The sequence below is a fragment of the Bombyx mandarina genome, chromosome 08 (genome assembly GCF_030267445.1).
Source record: "Bombyx mandarina strain Sakado chromosome 08, ASM3026744v2".
Classification (NCBI taxonomy): Eukaryota; Metazoa; Arthropoda; class Insecta; order Lepidoptera; family Bombycidae; genus Bombyx; species Bombyx mandarina.
The window spans coordinates 13,704,000-13,723,573 of NC_143215.1; the positions used below are offsets into that span (position 1 = coordinate 13,704,000).

At 39.9% G+C, this 19,574-nt stretch overlaps 1 protein-coding gene across 1 annotated transcript in view; it reads left to right on the top strand.

The window, feature by feature from the left end:
• The window catches only part of Frl (formin-like protein), a 105,570-nt gene extending 88,518 nt beyond the window's left edge, over positions 1-17,052 (top strand). Inside the window, 15 exon segments of the mRNA XM_028180126.2 lie at positions 704-843; positions 1,424-1,647; positions 3,165-3,413; positions 4,167-4,310; positions 5,215-5,331; positions 5,764-5,892; positions 6,900-7,011; positions 7,513-7,639; positions 7,641-7,848; positions 8,337-8,541; positions 9,680-10,252; positions 10,545-10,705; positions 11,485-11,586; positions 12,016-12,117; positions 16,840-17,052. Of these exon segments, the coding sequence (XP_028035927.2) occupies positions 704-843; positions 1,424-1,647; positions 3,165-3,413; positions 4,167-4,310; positions 5,215-5,331; positions 5,764-5,892; positions 6,900-7,011; positions 7,513-7,639; positions 7,641-7,848; positions 8,337-8,541; positions 9,680-10,252; positions 10,545-10,705; positions 11,485-11,586; positions 12,016-12,117; positions 16,840-17,052 (2,806 nt within the window).
• Positions 17,053-19,574: the final 2,522 nt, after the last annotated feature.

The window sequence follows — 19,574 nt, forward strand, 5'->3', positions numbered from 1 at the left end:
AGAGCCTTCGATTCGCCTCGAAGGCTCCGTCGGCTGGGCGTCCTTGGGGTGAGCCGCGCCGTCTGGTTGTAGTGTTGACCGCGGTAGCCCCCCTACCTCATCCGGGTTCTGACCTCGGAGGGGATCGGACGTCGGGTGTAAGAGTGCAGGGGAGTCGTTTAGTGGGTGGGTCCTAAAATCCTTGGGCCCGCGGTCTGCTCACAACACCATGCAGATCGTTGAGTCTCACATACCCCGCGCGCCCCTTTTGCGCGGGGACCTCGCAGGAGGTTCGGCCCTCTACCCGAAAAAAAAAAAAAAAGAAAGGGTGTTTTTATTTCCACGATTTTTCTTGGAGGTGTAATGTGTCCTTCTCGGCTTAGCTATGTCATCGGCGTTGCAAACATCCATAAAGACGGTAATAATTACTTCCTGATGAAAATACCCACAATTTCACCCTTATCTTGAATCGTTCCTGACCAATCTACTAGTGCTCATATGTCCCCATTGACAAGGTTCTTTTTCGTCAGACAGGCGATCGTTTCTAGGCTGTCAATATTTGACGAGTTCTTCCTGTGTCAGCAAAAAATGATATGGTTGAGAAATGCTAGAGTACCTACAACTATAACCAAACAACTATAATCAATATATTTAAGACAGAAATCGACCGCAAAAACTTCAAAAGCTAATTAAAGAACTCTAAAACGCGATGATACTTTTTCAGATGGGTGCGAGAGTTCCTCAACGAACAGAACCAAGGATTGGATGTGCTGATAGACTACCTTAGCTTCAGGCTAAGCATGATGAGGCACGAGCAGAGGATAGCTCTCGCCAGGAGCCAGTCCAGCGATGGAATCAATCAAAGTAAGTAGTGAACAGGAATCCATACAGGTTCATACTGCACACTGCCTATTCCTGCTGGTCGTGTATATGGTGCGAGGCGGTATACACGTCGGGATGTCTACGGGTTCTGAAAACTACTAAACAGCGGGTCGTGAATTCGTTTGTAATAAATGAATTAAAATAGATGTTTTTTTTTCCCCCACCAATCTACTGGTAGTCTTAGGGGCTATTCGACAGGTAGGTGAGCTCACGGGCTCGACCTGAGAGAATTTGCTAACACCAGCCTCAGCAAGGGTAGTGTTTCGCAGAATCTGCTACTGAGAAAATTCGGCCAGAAACTCGATGGCCCCTCACTTGATTATCTTTATTGCCATCTTCTCCGATATAACGAATATACGTATCTTTAAATTTGATAATGGCAGACGATGCGGAGAAAGACTTATTAAATTGTAGTGCTTAGTGCGTTTTAAAAACGCGTAAATTACTTTAACTAATGTTAATAGACATTTATATATTTAAGCTGCCATTTAAGACCAAGTGAGCCGCATAAGCCCCGTATAAAAGCAACAAACATCTTTAAGATTATATCGTTTCTCGACAGTAAACACAACAACATCGGAATGCAGCGGACCCACAGAGGCGGGTTCCACTTTGAACTCCACTTGGAGGAGGAGAGCCCGAAGCGCCGACTCGGAAATCGAGGGCGCGGCCAGCCCCGCCGTCGCCAGGCGGAGGACGAGGCACGCGGCCAGACTCAATATGGGGGCTTCCACGGACGACATACACGTCTGCATCATGTGCATGAGGGCCATTATGAATAATAAGGTGATTTAGATTGTAATGAAGGCAAAAGATCACGATTTGTACCGTTTTCGAAACGTCAACGACACAAGAAGCATGCGCATGCGAAAGAAAAACGAGCACGCCGATTGTTGATAGTGATTATGAAGTCGCTTTAAAACGAATTTAGAACGTGTTTTGCGAGGTGCTCTAACAGCGCCGCTATTTTCGATACTAAACTCAAAATCTCTTAATTGTATTCGATTATCGCACTACACTACAAACATACACTATAGCCGATCATATTAACCAAGCTGCATTGATTTTTAACCGACTTCAAAAAAGGAGGAGGTTCTCAATTCGACTGTTATGTTTTTTACCTCATCATTTTTGACTGGGTAAATCGATTTTGATGATTCTCTTTTTATTAGAAAGCTGACGCTTCCCGTGTGGTCCCATTACAATTTAGTCCAGTTCTGATAATGGTAATATTCATGAGAAAACCATAAAATTCTTAAATTTGCATTAAGTACGTGCGCGACAAATAGATGAATAACTCAATAACTCAATATTACGCCAACCGATTTCGATAATTATTGTTTTTAGTGTATATTAATTTGTTTTGGAATGTCTTTTTTTTCTATTTGAAGTCGGTTTTTGTTAAAGCATGTCTATTTACAATAATATTTATGTAAATAACCCTATAAGCTTAATGTCCTCTTACGTGAATGCTTCCACCCACCTTGACACATAAGGTCGGAATCTCAATTGGTTTAACGAATAACTGGCCCCTTGAAACCGGAACGAATGACCGACTCGCGTCCAAAATATTGAGGACCGGTGCCGATTTACAAAATGGCTCAACCAACAATAAATTATAACGAACGGGTTTCTTTGCTCTGAGTGCTTAGTATATGTGGACCGATGGCATAGTCAGGTCGTACCACGGCAGACGTGGATAAGAATGACCGGCGATCGAACATTGTGGCATAAAAAGGGCAGGCCTGTACCCAGTAGTGGGCAGCAAAGCTATTGTAAACCTATGCAAGTATATTAGTCTCCAGTTTCCATGCTACAGAAAAACTTGGTTTTGACCAAATAGTAATAATAAAATCTGGGACCGAATCTGTTCATCATACGATTGCCTGATGTGGGAATCGAATCCACGATCCTCCGCCCCGCAGTCAGAGACACTACTACTGCCACCACCAGTCGGTCAGGTGTGGTTTGTCCACAATATATGTATCTACATATAAAAAATGAATTGCTGTTCGTTAGTCTCGCTAAAACTCGAGAACGGCTGGACCGATTTGGCTAATTTTGGTCTTGAATTATTTGTCGAAGTCCAGAGAATGTTTAAAAGGTAGATAAATATGAAAATGCTCGGAATTAAATGAAAATAACAATTTTGTTTTTCCTTTGACGTGTCCCCCGTCGGACAGATTCCTTTTGTTTGTTTTAAGTTTATTTCATACAAAAGCTTAGATCTTTTATTTATCCATTGAGGCACTACGAAGTCTGCCGGGTCAGCTAGTACTTTATTGTTTTTTTTTATTTTCCAGTATGGCTTCAATATGGTGATCCAACACAGAGAAGCGATAAACAGCATCGCCCTCTCCCTGGTCCATCACTCGCTGCGGACCAAAGCCTTGGTGCTGGAACTGCTGGCGGCCATCTGCCTAGTGAAGGGCGGTCACCAGATCATACTGTCCGCTTTCGATAACTTTAAGGAAGTTATGGGGGAGCCCAGGAGGTTTCACACGCTCATGGAGTACTTCATGAATTACGATGCGTTTCACATTGAATTTATGGTGAGGGTCAAACGAAATTGAACTTAAAATTAAAGTTATTATGGTCCGTTATCCTAGGATATTGGTATGCTGATGGTTATGCCGTGTGGGTGCGCAAAAAATACCGTACCACCAGGAATTACCCAAATTTTATGTTACTATAATTTTAGAATTTTAATACATGGTATTAGTCTTTCACCGTCGAAGTCGTTCGTGTCCAATTTCGATTAGAAAAAATCGGTATCTGCCTGCGGGAATTGTGGGATTTGAACATGGGCACAATCGCATTGCTCGATACGAGAACTTATTGTCCGAAGACATTTACCCACGCGTGGGCTTGACGTTCGCGACTGCCGTGCTATGTAAATGCGATTGTCCCGTTTGCGAGATGATAACACGGGTCAACACCAAATTTCACGTATTTACACTTTCGTGACATTTTGAGTTTTTCTGGGCTCATACAAAACACCTGATCGTTGTTTATGAATCGAGTGCCATCTAGTGGCACTGTGTAAACGTAAACACATCACTCTCACAGCGCGGTTTTTTTGAAAGAATTAAAATTTATTATAATTTATATAATAAAAAAATAGTATTATTACTATAACTATCACGAAAGCAAACTTTATACCAAAAAAAGGTATTTTATTTTCGTTTTTGTGAATAATTAACCGGAAAAACCTAGTATAAACGTTAGGACAAAGAACGATTTTTTTTTTCAGATGTAATCGTTTTAAATCGAACCGCCTAATCACCGTCGTTCAACGTCCGCAGGTCGCGTGCATGCAGTTCGTGAACATTATCGTGCACTCAGTCGAGGATATGAATTTCAGAGTGCATCTACAGTATGAGTTTACCGCGCTCAAGCTCGACGACTATCTGGAGAGGCTGAGGCTGTGCGAGAGCGACGACCTACAGGTTTGTGGGGGTAGGGGGGCGGGGGGGACTGGGGCGTGTAGGTTGGGGGGGGGGTGTCATCGAATGAACCATGAAGCTGTTTAATCTAATTTTAAGATTGTAGTGATACGAGTTGGTACCCGCGGCTTCGCTTGCGTGTTCAAGGAAATTTGTGAGTGCAGCTTCCTATGGGTATCAGATGTAGCCTGTAGTCACTGTGCTGAACTTAATAGTGTCACTTTTAAAATTCATTGTATTGCTTCGTTTCATTATTTATAATGCATATTAAGGACGGAAATATTTGATTTTGTAAATAGTAATTACACGCTGTAGAGACGGTTCTAGAAGCCGAAATTATAGTAAATAACTACTAGGCTTGAAATGAATGGAAAACAATATTAGGTTATTTAACTCCACGAAACATATGTTTATGTTGTTATCGCAAGTTCGTATTTCGTGAACCCGCAATGTAATGCAAAGCCACGCTCTATTAAGGACGTTGACCCCGTGTTACAATTACTTTTTTATTTGTCTTACACTGCGGACAACTGACGAACATTAGTTAAATGCGAATTTTACATTACGTATTTGTTATCACTTTCAGTTTTACAATCACTAGCTCTGTCCGTCTGTCTTTGTTTTCGGAATTCGTTATCAAAACACGCCATTTTATATTAAAAAACAAAAAAAAATATGCATGTGACTAGAAGATGTATGGAAATGATAGTGCAAGGTAGAGGGGGAAGAGGTCGACCGAAGAAGACATGGATGGAGTCTGTGAATGATGATATGAAGGAGAGAGGAGTGAGTGTTGAGATGACGGTTGATAGAACAGAATGGAAGAGAAAAATTCGCTGTGCCGATCCCACCTAGTAGGGTTAAGCAGGAGAAATAGAAAAAAAAAAAAAAGTAATTCGTTTCGTAGGTTCAAATCTCGGCGTATCTAGATAACGTGTTTGATGTCGCCGCCCTCATGGAGGACAGCGAGACCAAAACTGCCGCCCTCGAGAAGGTCAACGAACTGGAGGATGAATTAGGACACGTAAGGATTTATTTATTTAATTATTCACTGGTGGTAGGACCTCTTGTGAGTCCGCACGGGTAGGTACCACCGCCCTGCCTATTTCTGTGTGAATCAGTAATGCGTTTCGGTTTTAAGGGTGGGGCAGCCGTTATAACTATACTGAGACCTTAGAACTTAGAACTGTCTTATTTTTATTTATATTCTTATTTTTATGAAATGAAATGAAAGATTAATTTAAGATATTAATCAACTGGGATGAAATCAAATGAAATGAGATGATATGATATGGGACGAAATATAATCTCAGTAAAATAGTACCTTAGAACTCTTTTTTTTTTTGAGCTTGTGGCCTACTATCTGGACCTTTAGGTCAAACCTACCTACTGATGTCTCAAGGAGGGTGACGGCATTTACGTAAGTAGGTAATGTTAGCTTTGGTGGTTGGAACAGGCTCACGAGCGGATGGCGGCGCTGGAGCGGGAGGCCATTGCTAAGCTGGCGACACTGGAGGCCGAGCTGGCGCAGGTGAAGCACGAACGAGACCAGCTCGCCGAAGCCAGGAGGCAGGTTGTCGAAGAGGTGATAAATAACTCCTTTTTTTTAACTTTAGTCCGCGCACCGGTATTGATTAATTAGATCTAACTGGATTAATTAAATTAGAGCAAAATATTTTTCTAGTCCTCATAAATTACATTGCTTTTATTGGAACGAAGTTCCTTATGGGACGATGCGGAGGGGTACCCTAACCGGGAAAAAACGTCCGTAACGTAAGATATTTTCTATTTAGTTTGTTATCAACAGATGTCGCTGCACGTAAATTGACAGTTGATAGACGTTCTTGTATTTCTCTTGCTAAATCATACTTACCTGGCGTAGGGGATACCGTGATCATGCGGGCGGTTCCCCCAGGGCGAGGCTGTTCCATTGCACTGCGGAGTGGTTGACCCTTGGGATTATTTTTGTTTTTATCAATAAAAAAATCATGATAAAAATGTATACCCGAATAATTATTTTCTTTATACCTCAAATAGAACTTGAAATTAATATTTTTATAATAAGGAACTTCGTTCTTATCCGGTGTCCCACGACACCACACATCTTTTTAAAATATATATCGAGAGGTGAAGCGCTATTTGGTTTAAGCGGCATTTCGTATAATACACGACATTTAATTTTGTTAAATAAAGGTTCGTTTTATTTGGTATTAGCAGCATCAACAGTTCGATGTTTTTAATTGAACTTCAATTGTGTTCATTGAAAAAAGCAGAAGAAGTTTTGTTGATATATATATTTTTTTTTCCAAATTTTAAACTTTGAATAGCTCTCCTCCAAACTTTAAATGGCTCCTGTGAAGTTGCAAAAATATCGCTTTAACTAAATAGCATTTCATTTAACCCTCGACATGGTTTTGATTGAATACCTTCGTCCGTTGTATTTATGACTTCAAAAATATGTTTTTGTGATAAAAATATTCTAATCGTTATTGGCTGGAAAGAGATTCGCATTATAGAGCTGATGACTCCCATACATGTCTCCGCCGGCTAACAGCCTGATTATGATTAACGTCCTCTGACCGCGCCCTCCAGGTGTCCACGTTGAGGAGAGCCCAGCAGGACTCTCGGAACAGACAGTCGATGCTGGAGTCCAAGGTGCAGGAACTCGAGTCGCTCACCAAGTCGCTACCTCGAGGAGCCTCCAGTGAGTCTACTTAACTTGAAGCGCGTTGCGAACCCACACAGGAAGGGAGGCCAGCCGTTATATACGACAACTTCGACCTCATGTTACCTTGACCTTACTGGTGGTAGGACCTCTCGTGAGTCCGCGCGGGTAGGTACCACCACCCTGCCTATTTCTGCCGTGAAGTAGTAATGCGTTTCGGTTTGAAGGGTGGGGCAGCCGTTGTAACTATACTTGAGACCTTAGAACTTATATCTCAAGGTGGGTGGCGCATTTACGTTCTAGATATCTATGGGCTCCAGTAACCGCTTATCACCAGGTGGGCTGTGAGCTCGTCCACCCATCTAAGCAATAAAAATAAAAAAAACATAACCCTGGATGGCCCCTTAGCTTGTCTACTCATCCAATAACAATGAAAAAATGAATTGTTCTTTATTTTGATTGTATTTCTTTTAAATATGATGATCATTTAACTTTTAACTCGCTCAATAATTTAGATTAACCTAAATAACCGTTCGACAGTGGGTGCTATATCGTCACACGCGATGTGCAACGGCATTAGTAACGGCCACGTGTCCCCACCTCCCCCCCCGCCGGCGCCCTCCCTGCCCAACGGCGACCACAAACCCAGTCCCCCACCGCCGCCCCCCACCCGCGCCCGCGCCCCCGCCCGCGGCCCCGTGCCCGCCCCCGCCGCCGCCCCCTCCCCTGATAAGTTCCGTTCCGCCACCCCCCGCGCCCCCGGCCCCTGGACTCATGGCCCCTCCGCACCACACCGACGCGATGACCATCAAGAGGAAGGTGGACACTAAATATAAATTGCCTACATTGAACTGGGTCGCACTGAAACCTAATCAGGTGAGTTGTACTAATCGAAGTGCAGTAAGTACGGGACTTTTTGGCGGGAACGCGAGAAGTGTTGTTGTGTGATTTGTGTTATTGTCTATTTAGTGTTTCTTCATGTTTAAATGCGTAATAGCGGTGGTTTATTAATTGTTTAGTATCTGTGAAAGTGCACAAATGTGGGAATATTAAACAAAACCACGAGACGTAACTTCTCGGGATCCTCCAAAAAGTCTACTGAAAAAGTCTCAGTAAATGACCACCATTTTACTGAGATTATATTTCATCCCATATCATCTCATTTCATTTTCATATCATGTTTCTTATTAATCAACTTCATTTCGTTCCATAATATCATTTTTCTTATAAAAAAAGTTTTCATTAAAATTAAAATAAGACTTGACCTAAAGGTCTTAGTTACCGGGTCATAAAATAGCTTTAAAAAAAAAAGTACATACGTGCAATTGCGGCTTTCGTGTGACGCGTGTTGTCCCGGCGTATAGGTCCGCGGCACGATCTTCAACGAGCTGGACGAGGAGCGTCCGCGGCGCCGCATCAACTTCGCCGAGTTCGAGGAGAGGTTCCGGCTAGGGGGCGCCGGGCCCGCGCTGCTCGCCGACACGGACTCGCTCGCCTCCTTCCCCAGCAAGCGCTTCCGCAGGCCGGACACGCTCTCGCTGCTCGAACACACCAGGCTCCGGAATATTGGTACGTCCCACCCACCCCCCACTCTTTTAGAGAGAGAGAGCCACTGCGGTCATCCACAGTGCGTTTCCAGAGGTCTTTTTTGCCACGTACCATCCGGCTATGCAATGAGCTCCCCTCCACGGTGTTTCCCGAGCGCTATGACATGTCCTTCTTCAAACGAGGCTTGTGGAGAGTATTAAGCGGTAGGCAGCGGCTTGGCTCTGCCCCTGGCATTGCTGAAGTCCATGGGCGACGGTAACCACTCACCGTCAGTAGAGCCGTATGCTCGTCTGCCTACAAGGGCAATAATAAAAAAAAATAAAAAAAATGAGTACACTTCATTGCACACCAAAACACAATTTACATTCAAAAAACAATCATGATACATTTATACAATAGGCGGTCTTATCGCTAAAAACGATCTCGTCCAGACAACCGTTTAATTTACAGAAATTCTGGAAAATGTAAAAATATAGCAGGTATATTGCGGTGTACTATAGATAATACATTATTATAGAAAATATATACATACAGTAAATAAAATATATACATACAGTAAATAAAATATATACTGTTTACTACAATATACATACTCACATACAATACATACTAATATACTTACATACACATAATACATCAACAGTATGGATAGGTGGTAAGGTTTTAGGTACCTCAAACACCGGTCACCGTCCGTAAATTAACCCACAGACACAGCCCACAGAGTTTCTCGCCCGATTTACTGGTGGTAGGACCTCTTGTGAGTCCGCACGGGTAGGTACCACCCACCCTGTCTATTTCCACCGTGAAGCAGTAATGCGTTTCGGTTTGAAGGGCAGGGCAGCCGTTGTAACTATACTGAGACCTTAGAACTTATATCTCAAGGTGGGTGGCGCATTTACGTTGTAGTTGTCTATGGGCTCGAGTAACCACTTAACACCAGATGGGCTGTGAGCTCGTCCACCCATTTAAGCAATAAAAAAAACTTCTCAGTGGGTCGCGATTCCGATCCGGTGGTAGATTTTGCGAAGCACGACTCTTACTAGGGCCAGTGTTAGCAACACTCCCGGTTTGAGCCCTGTGAGCTCACCTACATGTCAAGGAGAAGCTGAAATAGCCTCTCAAATTGTTGAGATATGCGAATTCGAATCCTCTGTTACAGCGATTTCCAGAAGGAAACTCGACATCCCAGTCGAGAGAGTAATATCGGCTGTCAACAACCTCGACTTGAAACAGCTCCCGCTGGAGAGCGTCGAGATATTGCAGCGCATGGTCCCCACCGAGGCCGAACAGAAGGCGTACAAGGAATACGTAGCCGAGAAGAAGAACATCAACTTGCTGACCGAGGAAGACAAGTTCTTGATGCAGCTGGCTAAGGTCGAGCGCATATCCGCGAAGCTCTCGATAATGAGCTACATGGGTAACTTCTTCGACAACATCCACCTGATCACGCCCCAGATCCACGCGATCATATCCGGCTCGTCGTCGGTCAAGTCCTCACAGAAGCTGAGGAACGTCCTAGAAATCATCTTGGCGTTCGGCAACTATTTGAACAGCAGCAAACGCGGCCCCGCCTACGGCTTCAAGCTGCAGTCCCTGGACACTTTGATGGATACGAAATCCACGGACAAGAGGATATCGTTGCTGCACTACATCGTGGCGACCGTGAGACAGAACTTCCCGGAACTGATGAACTTCGACACTGAGTTGCTGTACATCGATAAAGCGGCCCAAGGTTAGTACCATGCAAGGTCTCAGTATAGTTACAACGGCTGCCCCACCCTTCAAACCGAAACGCATTACTGCTTCACGGCAGAAACAGGGAGGGTGGTGGTGCCTACCCGTGCGGACTCACAAGAGGTCCTACCACCAGTAAAGTGGTCACCGTCGCTCGTGGACGTCAGGCAATGCCAGGGGCAGAGCCAAACCGCTGCCTACCATTAGACTGTGTGTGTGTGTGTGGTCTGTGAGCTTGTTTACTCGCAAGTTTGGTACGCACGTACAAAAACGGGCACTCCACGTTCCAGTGTCGCTGGAGAACGTGGTGGGGGACGTGTGCGAGCTGGAGCGCGGCATGGAGGCGGTGCGGCGCGAGTGCGAGCGCGCGCACGGGCACGTGCTGCGGGACTTCCTCAACAACGCCGCCGACAAGCTGCGGAGGCTGCGCGCCGAGACCAAGCACGCGCAGGCACGTGCCGATCCGTTACAACACCACTATCATATTATTATACCTTTTTCGAAGTGAAACCTCTTTAGAATCGTTATGATTTCAAGTTTGAGTTCGATGAAACGAAAAAATAAGTCCATAGAGACACAAACACATAAATGTATAGGATTCAGCCGGCGAGATACGATACAGGCGATAGACGTGACATTAAAAAAAAACATTGACAATGAGAATGTTAAAATGATACTCAATATTAATCCTTTACCTATTTGTATTTACTAGTGGTCCCCCAGTAGTTGAAATTGGACCTTAACTATTTAAATTACAAGTTTAAACGTTATTATGATTCTATTGTCAAAGACTTACTTCTATAATCACAGATTGCGCCAAGACTGTACTATAGACAAATAATATTAATCTATTCTCAATTTGACCACAGACTATAACAATAAATAAAAGAGTATATGTGCTTGTGTGTGTCAAATATATGGTAGTCTGTTTATTTTTTTATTTATTGATTTTATGTATTTTTATTGTATAATTTAAAAAATATATATTAGCTTATTCTGCACTCCTCTGTATTCTTTAAAAGTGTGAGAAATTTCATAGTCCTTCGTCCGCGCAATTTTCGTAAAAAGTACAAAGTTTTTTCTTTACGTATTAATGTGTAGATAATCTGTACGTGTCAAGCACGAACACGTCGAGTACCAGTAAAATTTATTTAAAAAAAAACTCGTTGAGTTGTTACGTGTACTTACGTACGGACTGACTAAGGTGTTTCTCTGTTGTTGGTCGCTCAGGACTCGTTCGCGTCGTGCGTGGAGTACTTCGGCGAGGCGCCCCGGGGCTGCGACGCGAACGCTTTCTTTTCGCTGCTCGTTCGTTTCACGAGGGCGTTCAAGGTAATTCTTATTTTGACTTCTTTTTTTAATATGGCAATTGGCTTCTTGCGACACCGGTGTTGCCAGTGTCGAATTTATAAAAATCTTGTTTTAACATTTAATTTTTTTTATTGCTTAGATGGTTGGACGAACTCACAGCCCACCTGGTGTTAAGTGATTGCTAATGCCCATAGAGATCTACAAAGTAAATGCCGCCACCCGCCTTGAGATATGAGTTCTAAAGTCTCACTATAGTTACATTATTAAATATATGTACACGAAAAATGATATGAAGTGATAATTGTTTAATTTGAAGCTGAAGGGTCGGCTGAAGGGTCGAGTTACCGATGGCCGTAAACTAATTGACAAAAATTTAAAGCTACCAAATACATTTGTATGTTACAACAGTCAGTGTTGGATACGATGCATCATTTTATTATGATATTTCAGCAAGCCGACGCGGAGAACGAGCAACGCCGACGGCTAGAACAAGCCGCCCAGGCCGACAACGCCGATCCAAACAAATCGAAGCAAGCCCAGAAAAAGCAACAGGTACCTACACAAACACTGAGCGCGCCCGATGTGCGCGTGCCTGCGAGCTGGACTACGCGGCCGTTCCATATTTGAATTCATATTCCTCAATGCAAAAGTTGCCAGGAAATTTCAATCGGTGTTGCCAATGTCCAGTTCACAAAAACTACGCATATCTCGTTTTTTTTTTAGCGACTACGACAAAGTCGGTCGTGTTCAATATCGAAATAGAACTCACATGCTGTAGTGCGTTAATAATTGCATAACAGATTTTTAATGTGCGTCAAATATAGATCTTTACTTGGAATATCAGAGGTAAATGTTTTTAAAATCGCATTGCCAAACTTGTAGTTATTGTATTTGAATATATAAAAATGTTTGGGTTCATATTGAATGTTTATAGCGTATTCATTTATTCCGAAAACAAAATTTTATTTTGACAACACCACCGGTTAAAAGGAAGTCGTTCTGATGGTGTATTAAATTGTTTTTAAAGATTGACATATTTAAGTTTCAGTGATATTGGGAGCGGCGTCAATAAGAAATAAGAATGCTTTAATTAAATTAAATTACTTATTTTTTTTTAATGATTTTAAATATTCATCTTTTACAAAAACATTTATTAGTAATTTGTCAATTGTAATCTAAGAAAAAATATCTTGATTTTTTTTTGCATACAATTTCCAAGTAAAGATGTGGAACGGTGTAAATAAAGCTTACCCGCGCGAAAATTAACGCTTCCAAGCCGAATGTTACCAGGTTTTAGTTGCATTTATTTTATTTTAGGCATCGCTCGTTACTGTTCTGCAGGCTGTACTTACATTTTTTCACTAATGTTTTCTTCTTTTTTTATTTATTTTCTAATTAATTCTTTTTTGGAATTTTATATTTCACTTCGTCACGTTTCCAGAAAATCGGTTCATGTTTTTCAGTTCTCAGTTATTTAAAGCATTTAACATTGCATTAAGATTTCGGATTCGTCCGTCATCATTTCAGTGAAATATAACTTTGGTGTGAGAGTTTCATCTTCGCTTCATTGCGGTGACGGTTTGTAAACATCATCTAAATACATTGATATGACATGGTTGTGGTATAAATAAACAAAAAAAATGTGGCAACACTTTAGTTACAAAAGGTAATTTTTCTTTTTTTTTAACACAGACAATACTATACCGGTTTCAAATCAAACACAAGACTTATTGCACAAGAAATCACGTTGGGTAATTACAGAACATAAAACAGTGTGGCCATGTTTTAAATAGATGATACAAATAGTAGAAATCAAGTAGCAGGTGATGGTAACACCGTGACCATTTCTCACAGAGGTTTAACTACGCGACGGTGAACGCGGGCCTATTGCAGCAACACTTGTCTCAATTGAGACAAAATATTGAGCCGGTATAAGAACGGCCCGGCCTAGCAAGACTAGGAGTAAGTCGTTATAAGTTCTTACGAAAACGGGGCCTATTCACCTGAGTTTGCGTGTGTTTTATGTACTAACACTTAATCATATAGGTTCAAAGTGGGGAACATTTTGGTCTAGATGGCGCTCCTATCGATTTTAAAAATAGTCTTTATTGGTAGAAGTAGGTGATCGGTGTTGTCAATAACTAAATAATTATTTAATTGTGGTAGTGATTTAGTACATATAAAGTAGAATTCAAATGACCTAATTTTAAATTAATTGAAGGATTGTTGAAATGTTACTAGAGCTGTGATAATAGAAGTAGATTACTATAACAAAGAAGAATTTCATACACATTGGGGGCTATTAAAAAGCGCTGTCTACACTAAGTTCATTAAAATATCAATTTCCACAAGTGACTAATGATCGAAGCACAAGCTAGGAGCATGATCCGGGGAGACGCGGTACGTCTATCAAAATTATGAAGCCTGGTAACCCCACACGCAGTCCAAAGCATGTTTCACGGATACACAAACACCTTTACTAATAAAACCATAGTGTTCATTCCCGTTTCGGTTGATAGTTAATTTGATTATTCAGAAATCATAAATTATATCTGTATTAAAGTAGATAATGATAAGCAATTGATAGAATAGTTACTTTTGTGTATATTAAGTACGGCAATAATTGTTTCATTTATATACTTTTTTAGAAACGTGTCGTCATAAAATTACTATGCGTATAAGTACCTATATTTCTTCGAAGATTTCATATTGATTATATACAATATATGTATATGTATATTATAGATTATACATGATTATAATAGTGTGACAGAAACATCGCTGAAGCACTCATAATACTACGAACATAAGTTAACTCATCATAAACTAATGAAAGTAAACACACAGAGTGAAGTGAGACCTCACGCGAGGTCATTGACCGCGCACGACAGCTGATTTAAACATTGTACCTTGCAGGTTACTTTTGCGAGACTAACCGTAAAAATAGTTTTAATAATGATTTTGAATTACATTGCGTGTATGGAAAAGAGTACGATATAATATTTTTATTGTGCCTTTGGTCAATTTTTGAAAACTTTAAATGTTTTTTAATAGTTTGATTATTTAAATAATATTTCGAAAATAATACCATAAAATGTCTTTTAACGAATGATGGATCATATTATTCATTATTTCTTCTTCTTTGATTGTAATATGTATGTTTATCTAAAGTCATCTCATCTGCGTTCTTCGATATTAGATTTTTTTTCGATCTCATCTCAGTCAGCGTTCTATTAACTCCTTTAAGGAAAAAGGCGCTTTTGTTACTGATCTCTCTAGTTCTGTGTTAGGTATGTTATTTTTAAGAACTATTACCATACATACTTCAGATAAAAGATAGAAAATATATACATATATGCAGACAAATCGGTAAATAGTTAATTTTGTATAATGTATTTGTAAAATTAAACATATTTTTTATTTGTATTTTGAAGAGAGTATTTTTAATGCTGCAACCGCATGGATTCTTAACAGGGAATGTCGTGGTCTTTCATAACATTATCGGTACCTCAGTTCCGATAGGCTTCGACGAGCTAAATGATCCAGTAGTTTAAGGTCGTTTGAAATTATTCTGTAATACCATATAGTTATGAACGTTTTTCGCATGACACACATTTTTTGAGACTTTAATTCTTATAACATGCTTATGCTTTAATCTTAATTGAAATGTAATTATTTCTTACTGGCGAGAAATAACGTTTGAGTGCAGTAATTAAATGGTATTGAGGGTAATTTTCCTTAAAATAAACATATAAAATAAATCTTCCGTGGATACGTGTATGTTTTCGTCCAAAAAATCCTCGACTTCCTTTTACTGGTGGTAGGACCTCTTGTGAGTCCTCACGAGTAGGTACCACCGCCCCGCCTATTTCTGCCGTGAAACAGTAATGCGTTTCGGCTTGAAGGGTGGGGCAGCCGTTGTAACTATACTGAGACCTTAGAACTTATATCTCAAGGTGGCGCATTTACTTTGTAGATGTCTATGGGCTCCAGTAACCACTTAACAGCAGGTGGGCTGTGAGCTCGTCCACCCATCTAAGCAATACAAAAAAAATTATAAATACATTAAAACGAATCAATCGTCTCGAAACATTAATTCATTGATACACGAACCATATTTGCGATTTTATATCTCCAACCTGAATAAATAATGTCTCTTATTTAGAAATAAACTTCACTGTCCCTGAGGAATGTCTTTTTGGAACTGGGGTATTGAAACGCGTGTACTATTATATTCACTTAATACATTTCAATAATGCACAATTCTGTAAATTTGTACTTTTGCATGGCTTTTTTTTAATATAGGAAATTCGTTTCTTTGTGGCTTAAATTTTCGTGTAGTTTATATATCGACGCTTGAAAGGCAAACGTGACTAAGCGACAATCACTGCTTTATACATAAATGATGGGCAATAACCATATTCGATGCGCAAAAAAAAAAATATTTCTAGGTCTATTAAAATCATTTCAATCCTACAGCTACTAGCTAGATTCTACTACAGCTAGATTCGTTAAAATAGATTTTTTTTCAGATATTTCAACTTTAAATTAGTCTACTGTAAAGTTCACGCATTGTCGCTTAGTCACGTTTGCCTTTCAAGCGTCGATATGTATTGTATGTATATCTATAGTTATAATTGGAGTTGATGTGATTTTATTTTGCTAACGCGTTTGTTGCCTGACCTTCTCATGAGGCTCATGAGGTCTCTAGTGAGGTTCGACAATGGTGCCACTACGTTTTTCATATTACTCTCTAATAAGTCAACCAGCAATGCATTCTAAATTATTTTTGGCATACATTGCTGGTCTATCAGAGCAAATTAAAACATCTTGCTATGCAAATCTAAAATCTAAAATGCAAGTTAATTAATTTTTTTTTATATTTTTTCAATGTCAGCTTGGTAATCTTATTTCAGTTGAATATTTTTAATGTGCTATTGTCGATTTTCTTACCTTGACATAAGAGTAGATGAATATGTAAGATGCTGAATCTAAAACTTTCTATTTAATTGTAATGATAATTATAATTTTGGTAAATCAAGCTAGCCAAAGTACTTATCCAGCAAATACACAAATAAAATTGTATCCTATATCAATGTATATATGTATGTCATTGAATTGGCTTTACTTTATTCTTAACAGTAATTGCGTGAAGATATTTAGGAACTAGTATTATTTTCCGAATTAAGATATAATTTAATCTGGTGTCACATAGTGATCATATTTTTAACAATTTTTTTAAACATATTTATATTAGTATTTACCGCCCTGCAGGATGCTGTGATCAACGAATTAAAAACGAAATCACAAGCCGTCGGCGAAAAGAAGCTGCTTCACCAGGACGAAGTGTACAACGGAGCTTTAGAGGACATATTGCACGGACTTCGGAGCGAACCGTACAGACGGGCTGACGCCGTTCGGCGCTCGCATCGCCGCCGCATCAACTCGCACCGACTCTCTAAAGGACTCGACGAACTGGACGTATGATACGAGCCCCCCTCCAGCCAACCGCTGGACTCGCACGTACTAAATGCCGTCAGGTTGATCAACGCGCGCAGCAATGACAGCACGCAATGTAAAAAACGCAAAGATCTCGAAATGGTGCACAAAAAACATTCGATCGCGATTTACAATATCGAGGACGACGTCGGTGATTTTTCTACTAATATGGTAGATTCTGTCCACGCTGGCAACACGGCGCGGCGGTCGCGGTCCTCGTACCGAGTGGCGCCCAGCGATTGCGAGGTAGAGGAGCGCTGCGAACTCATCAAATCCACTTACGAAGTTATCTCGAAGTACACCCGAGCTATGTTCGACAAACAACACGAAACCGTAGTTTGAGCGATGCGCCCACAATTTTTTATTCCTATTTTAAAACTGCCTCAAAAGTCTGAGCACGTAAATCGTATTCGATTGAACGGAGAGTGTAACCAGACCAAAAAGAGAATAGTGCAAAATACGTACGTAACCTTTTGAGATTTGATACGCCCATTTCCATTCCAAACCACGCGTTAGACAGCGATCAGTATTTTGCTACAAAAAACTTTACACACGTTTTTTAAATTAATTTACGAAGCTTAGCTTAGCTTAGTATTTAAAGGACCGGAATTTTGTTCATCAGACATGGCGTGGATGAGCAGAATCCAGATAAAAATCTAATTAGTAAAAAAAATACAAGAATAGTTCGTAGTGGAAAATGGAAAATCGATATGGCTTTAGTCTGTCGGCTCTAAACACTTAATTTATTAGGCAATATAACTGTTATCAACATATTACGCACATACATAGCTATAATGTCACCTATGCGATTCTTATTAAAACTGAACAGAGTTTGAGAAAATCCATTTTTTAATAGCAATTATTGATATGTTTAGTTCAGTATAGCCTACCCTTCAAACCGAAACACATTACTGCTTCACGGCAGAAATAAGCAGTGTGGTGGTACCTACCCGCGCGGACTCACAAGAGGTCCTTAGAACTTATATCTCAAGGTGGGTGGCGCATTTACAATGTATATGTCTATGGGCTCCAATGACCACTTAACACCAGGTAGGCTGTGAGCTCGTCCACCCATCAATAAAAAAAGTTAGCTTTTTGTAATAACGTTCAAAGTTGTAGTTTAAATATTATCATTTTATTTCTTTAGTCGAGAAGAACTATGTAATTGTATTAATATGTCGAATTTTCCAAACGCTTCTCATGAAAAATTACATAATTTGCATAAGTGAGGTTATAGCACTGTATGTGCGATAAGTGATAACAGTTGTTGGTATCATCAAACGAAAACCACCCACTGTATCGCCATGATGTCTTATGTATCCACAAAATGTGGTCTACCCCAAGAGATTCCACTTTGAATAGTATATAAAAAGACAATATAAGCTCTGAATATCTGAACTGCCAATGCTCCATGTTTCGATGGCAAAATGACGGTATGTTAGTCCCGCTAGAATAATGGCCTTCATAGACGCACAGTTTCTACCACAAATTATAGAAGTTTTTCGGGAAAACGTGTTTTTTATATTATATTATAGAATAATATTTAACGGTGTCTCTAAATATATTGCAATACGTTTTTTACATTTATATTATAGTACAATAATAAATAATATTAACTTTTAAATTAGATGCGTCGTTGGTTTCATGGGCGGAAACCGGTTGAGTCCAAAGAGAAAGATTAAGCGATTATTAACATCTTACTTCATTGCAGCATAAGGTCGACAATTTTGATTCAATTATATCGGAATTAAATTACCGTAAATTTCCGCCTATGAACTTAATCGCCTTATATAAAATATATTATATACATTTATCGAATTTTCGTAATAAAATTTATTTGTGATAGATGAGTTTTATATATGTATGTTAGTGCATATTGAGAATTGGGAAACATAATCTATATGCGTGATGATATCGCTTCTTCTGTTGAGTTAATGCAATTAAATGAATGAATAAAATTCAATTAGGAGGTTCCCATTAATTATGTGAGCGGTGTTTCTATAAATTTAGGCTGCCTCTCCCTACCCCTACCCTAGTTTTTGAGCTCGCGTAGATAATGAATTATTCCTGAGTACATGACACCATCCTAGTTGCGAGCAGGGTTAAACTATACAATATATGGCACTCTAATGTTTAAATGTAATAATATATCGAATTAATTATATTATTTCCACTGTAAATTAAATATCTAATGGCTGGAAATCTTTTGCTACCCCATTTTCGGCACTTTATGAACAAACCACAAAAAACCGTTTGTTATGAAAATTTAAAAAATGCACGATGTTGCCAAGAAATTAAAATATTTTGCCAAAATTTTTATTACTAAATTGGTCGCAGTTCTACACTGAAGTTTTAATTACATTATTAATCGCTGGAAGAGTGCCTATAATAGTATTGTTTACCCGATGTACGGTTTTATACTTTTTACCGGTCCATACGCAAAAAGCCGTGCAAAATGTTGAGCTAAACAAATTATGAAGTGCATTTTTTATACATACAAATTTTTTACG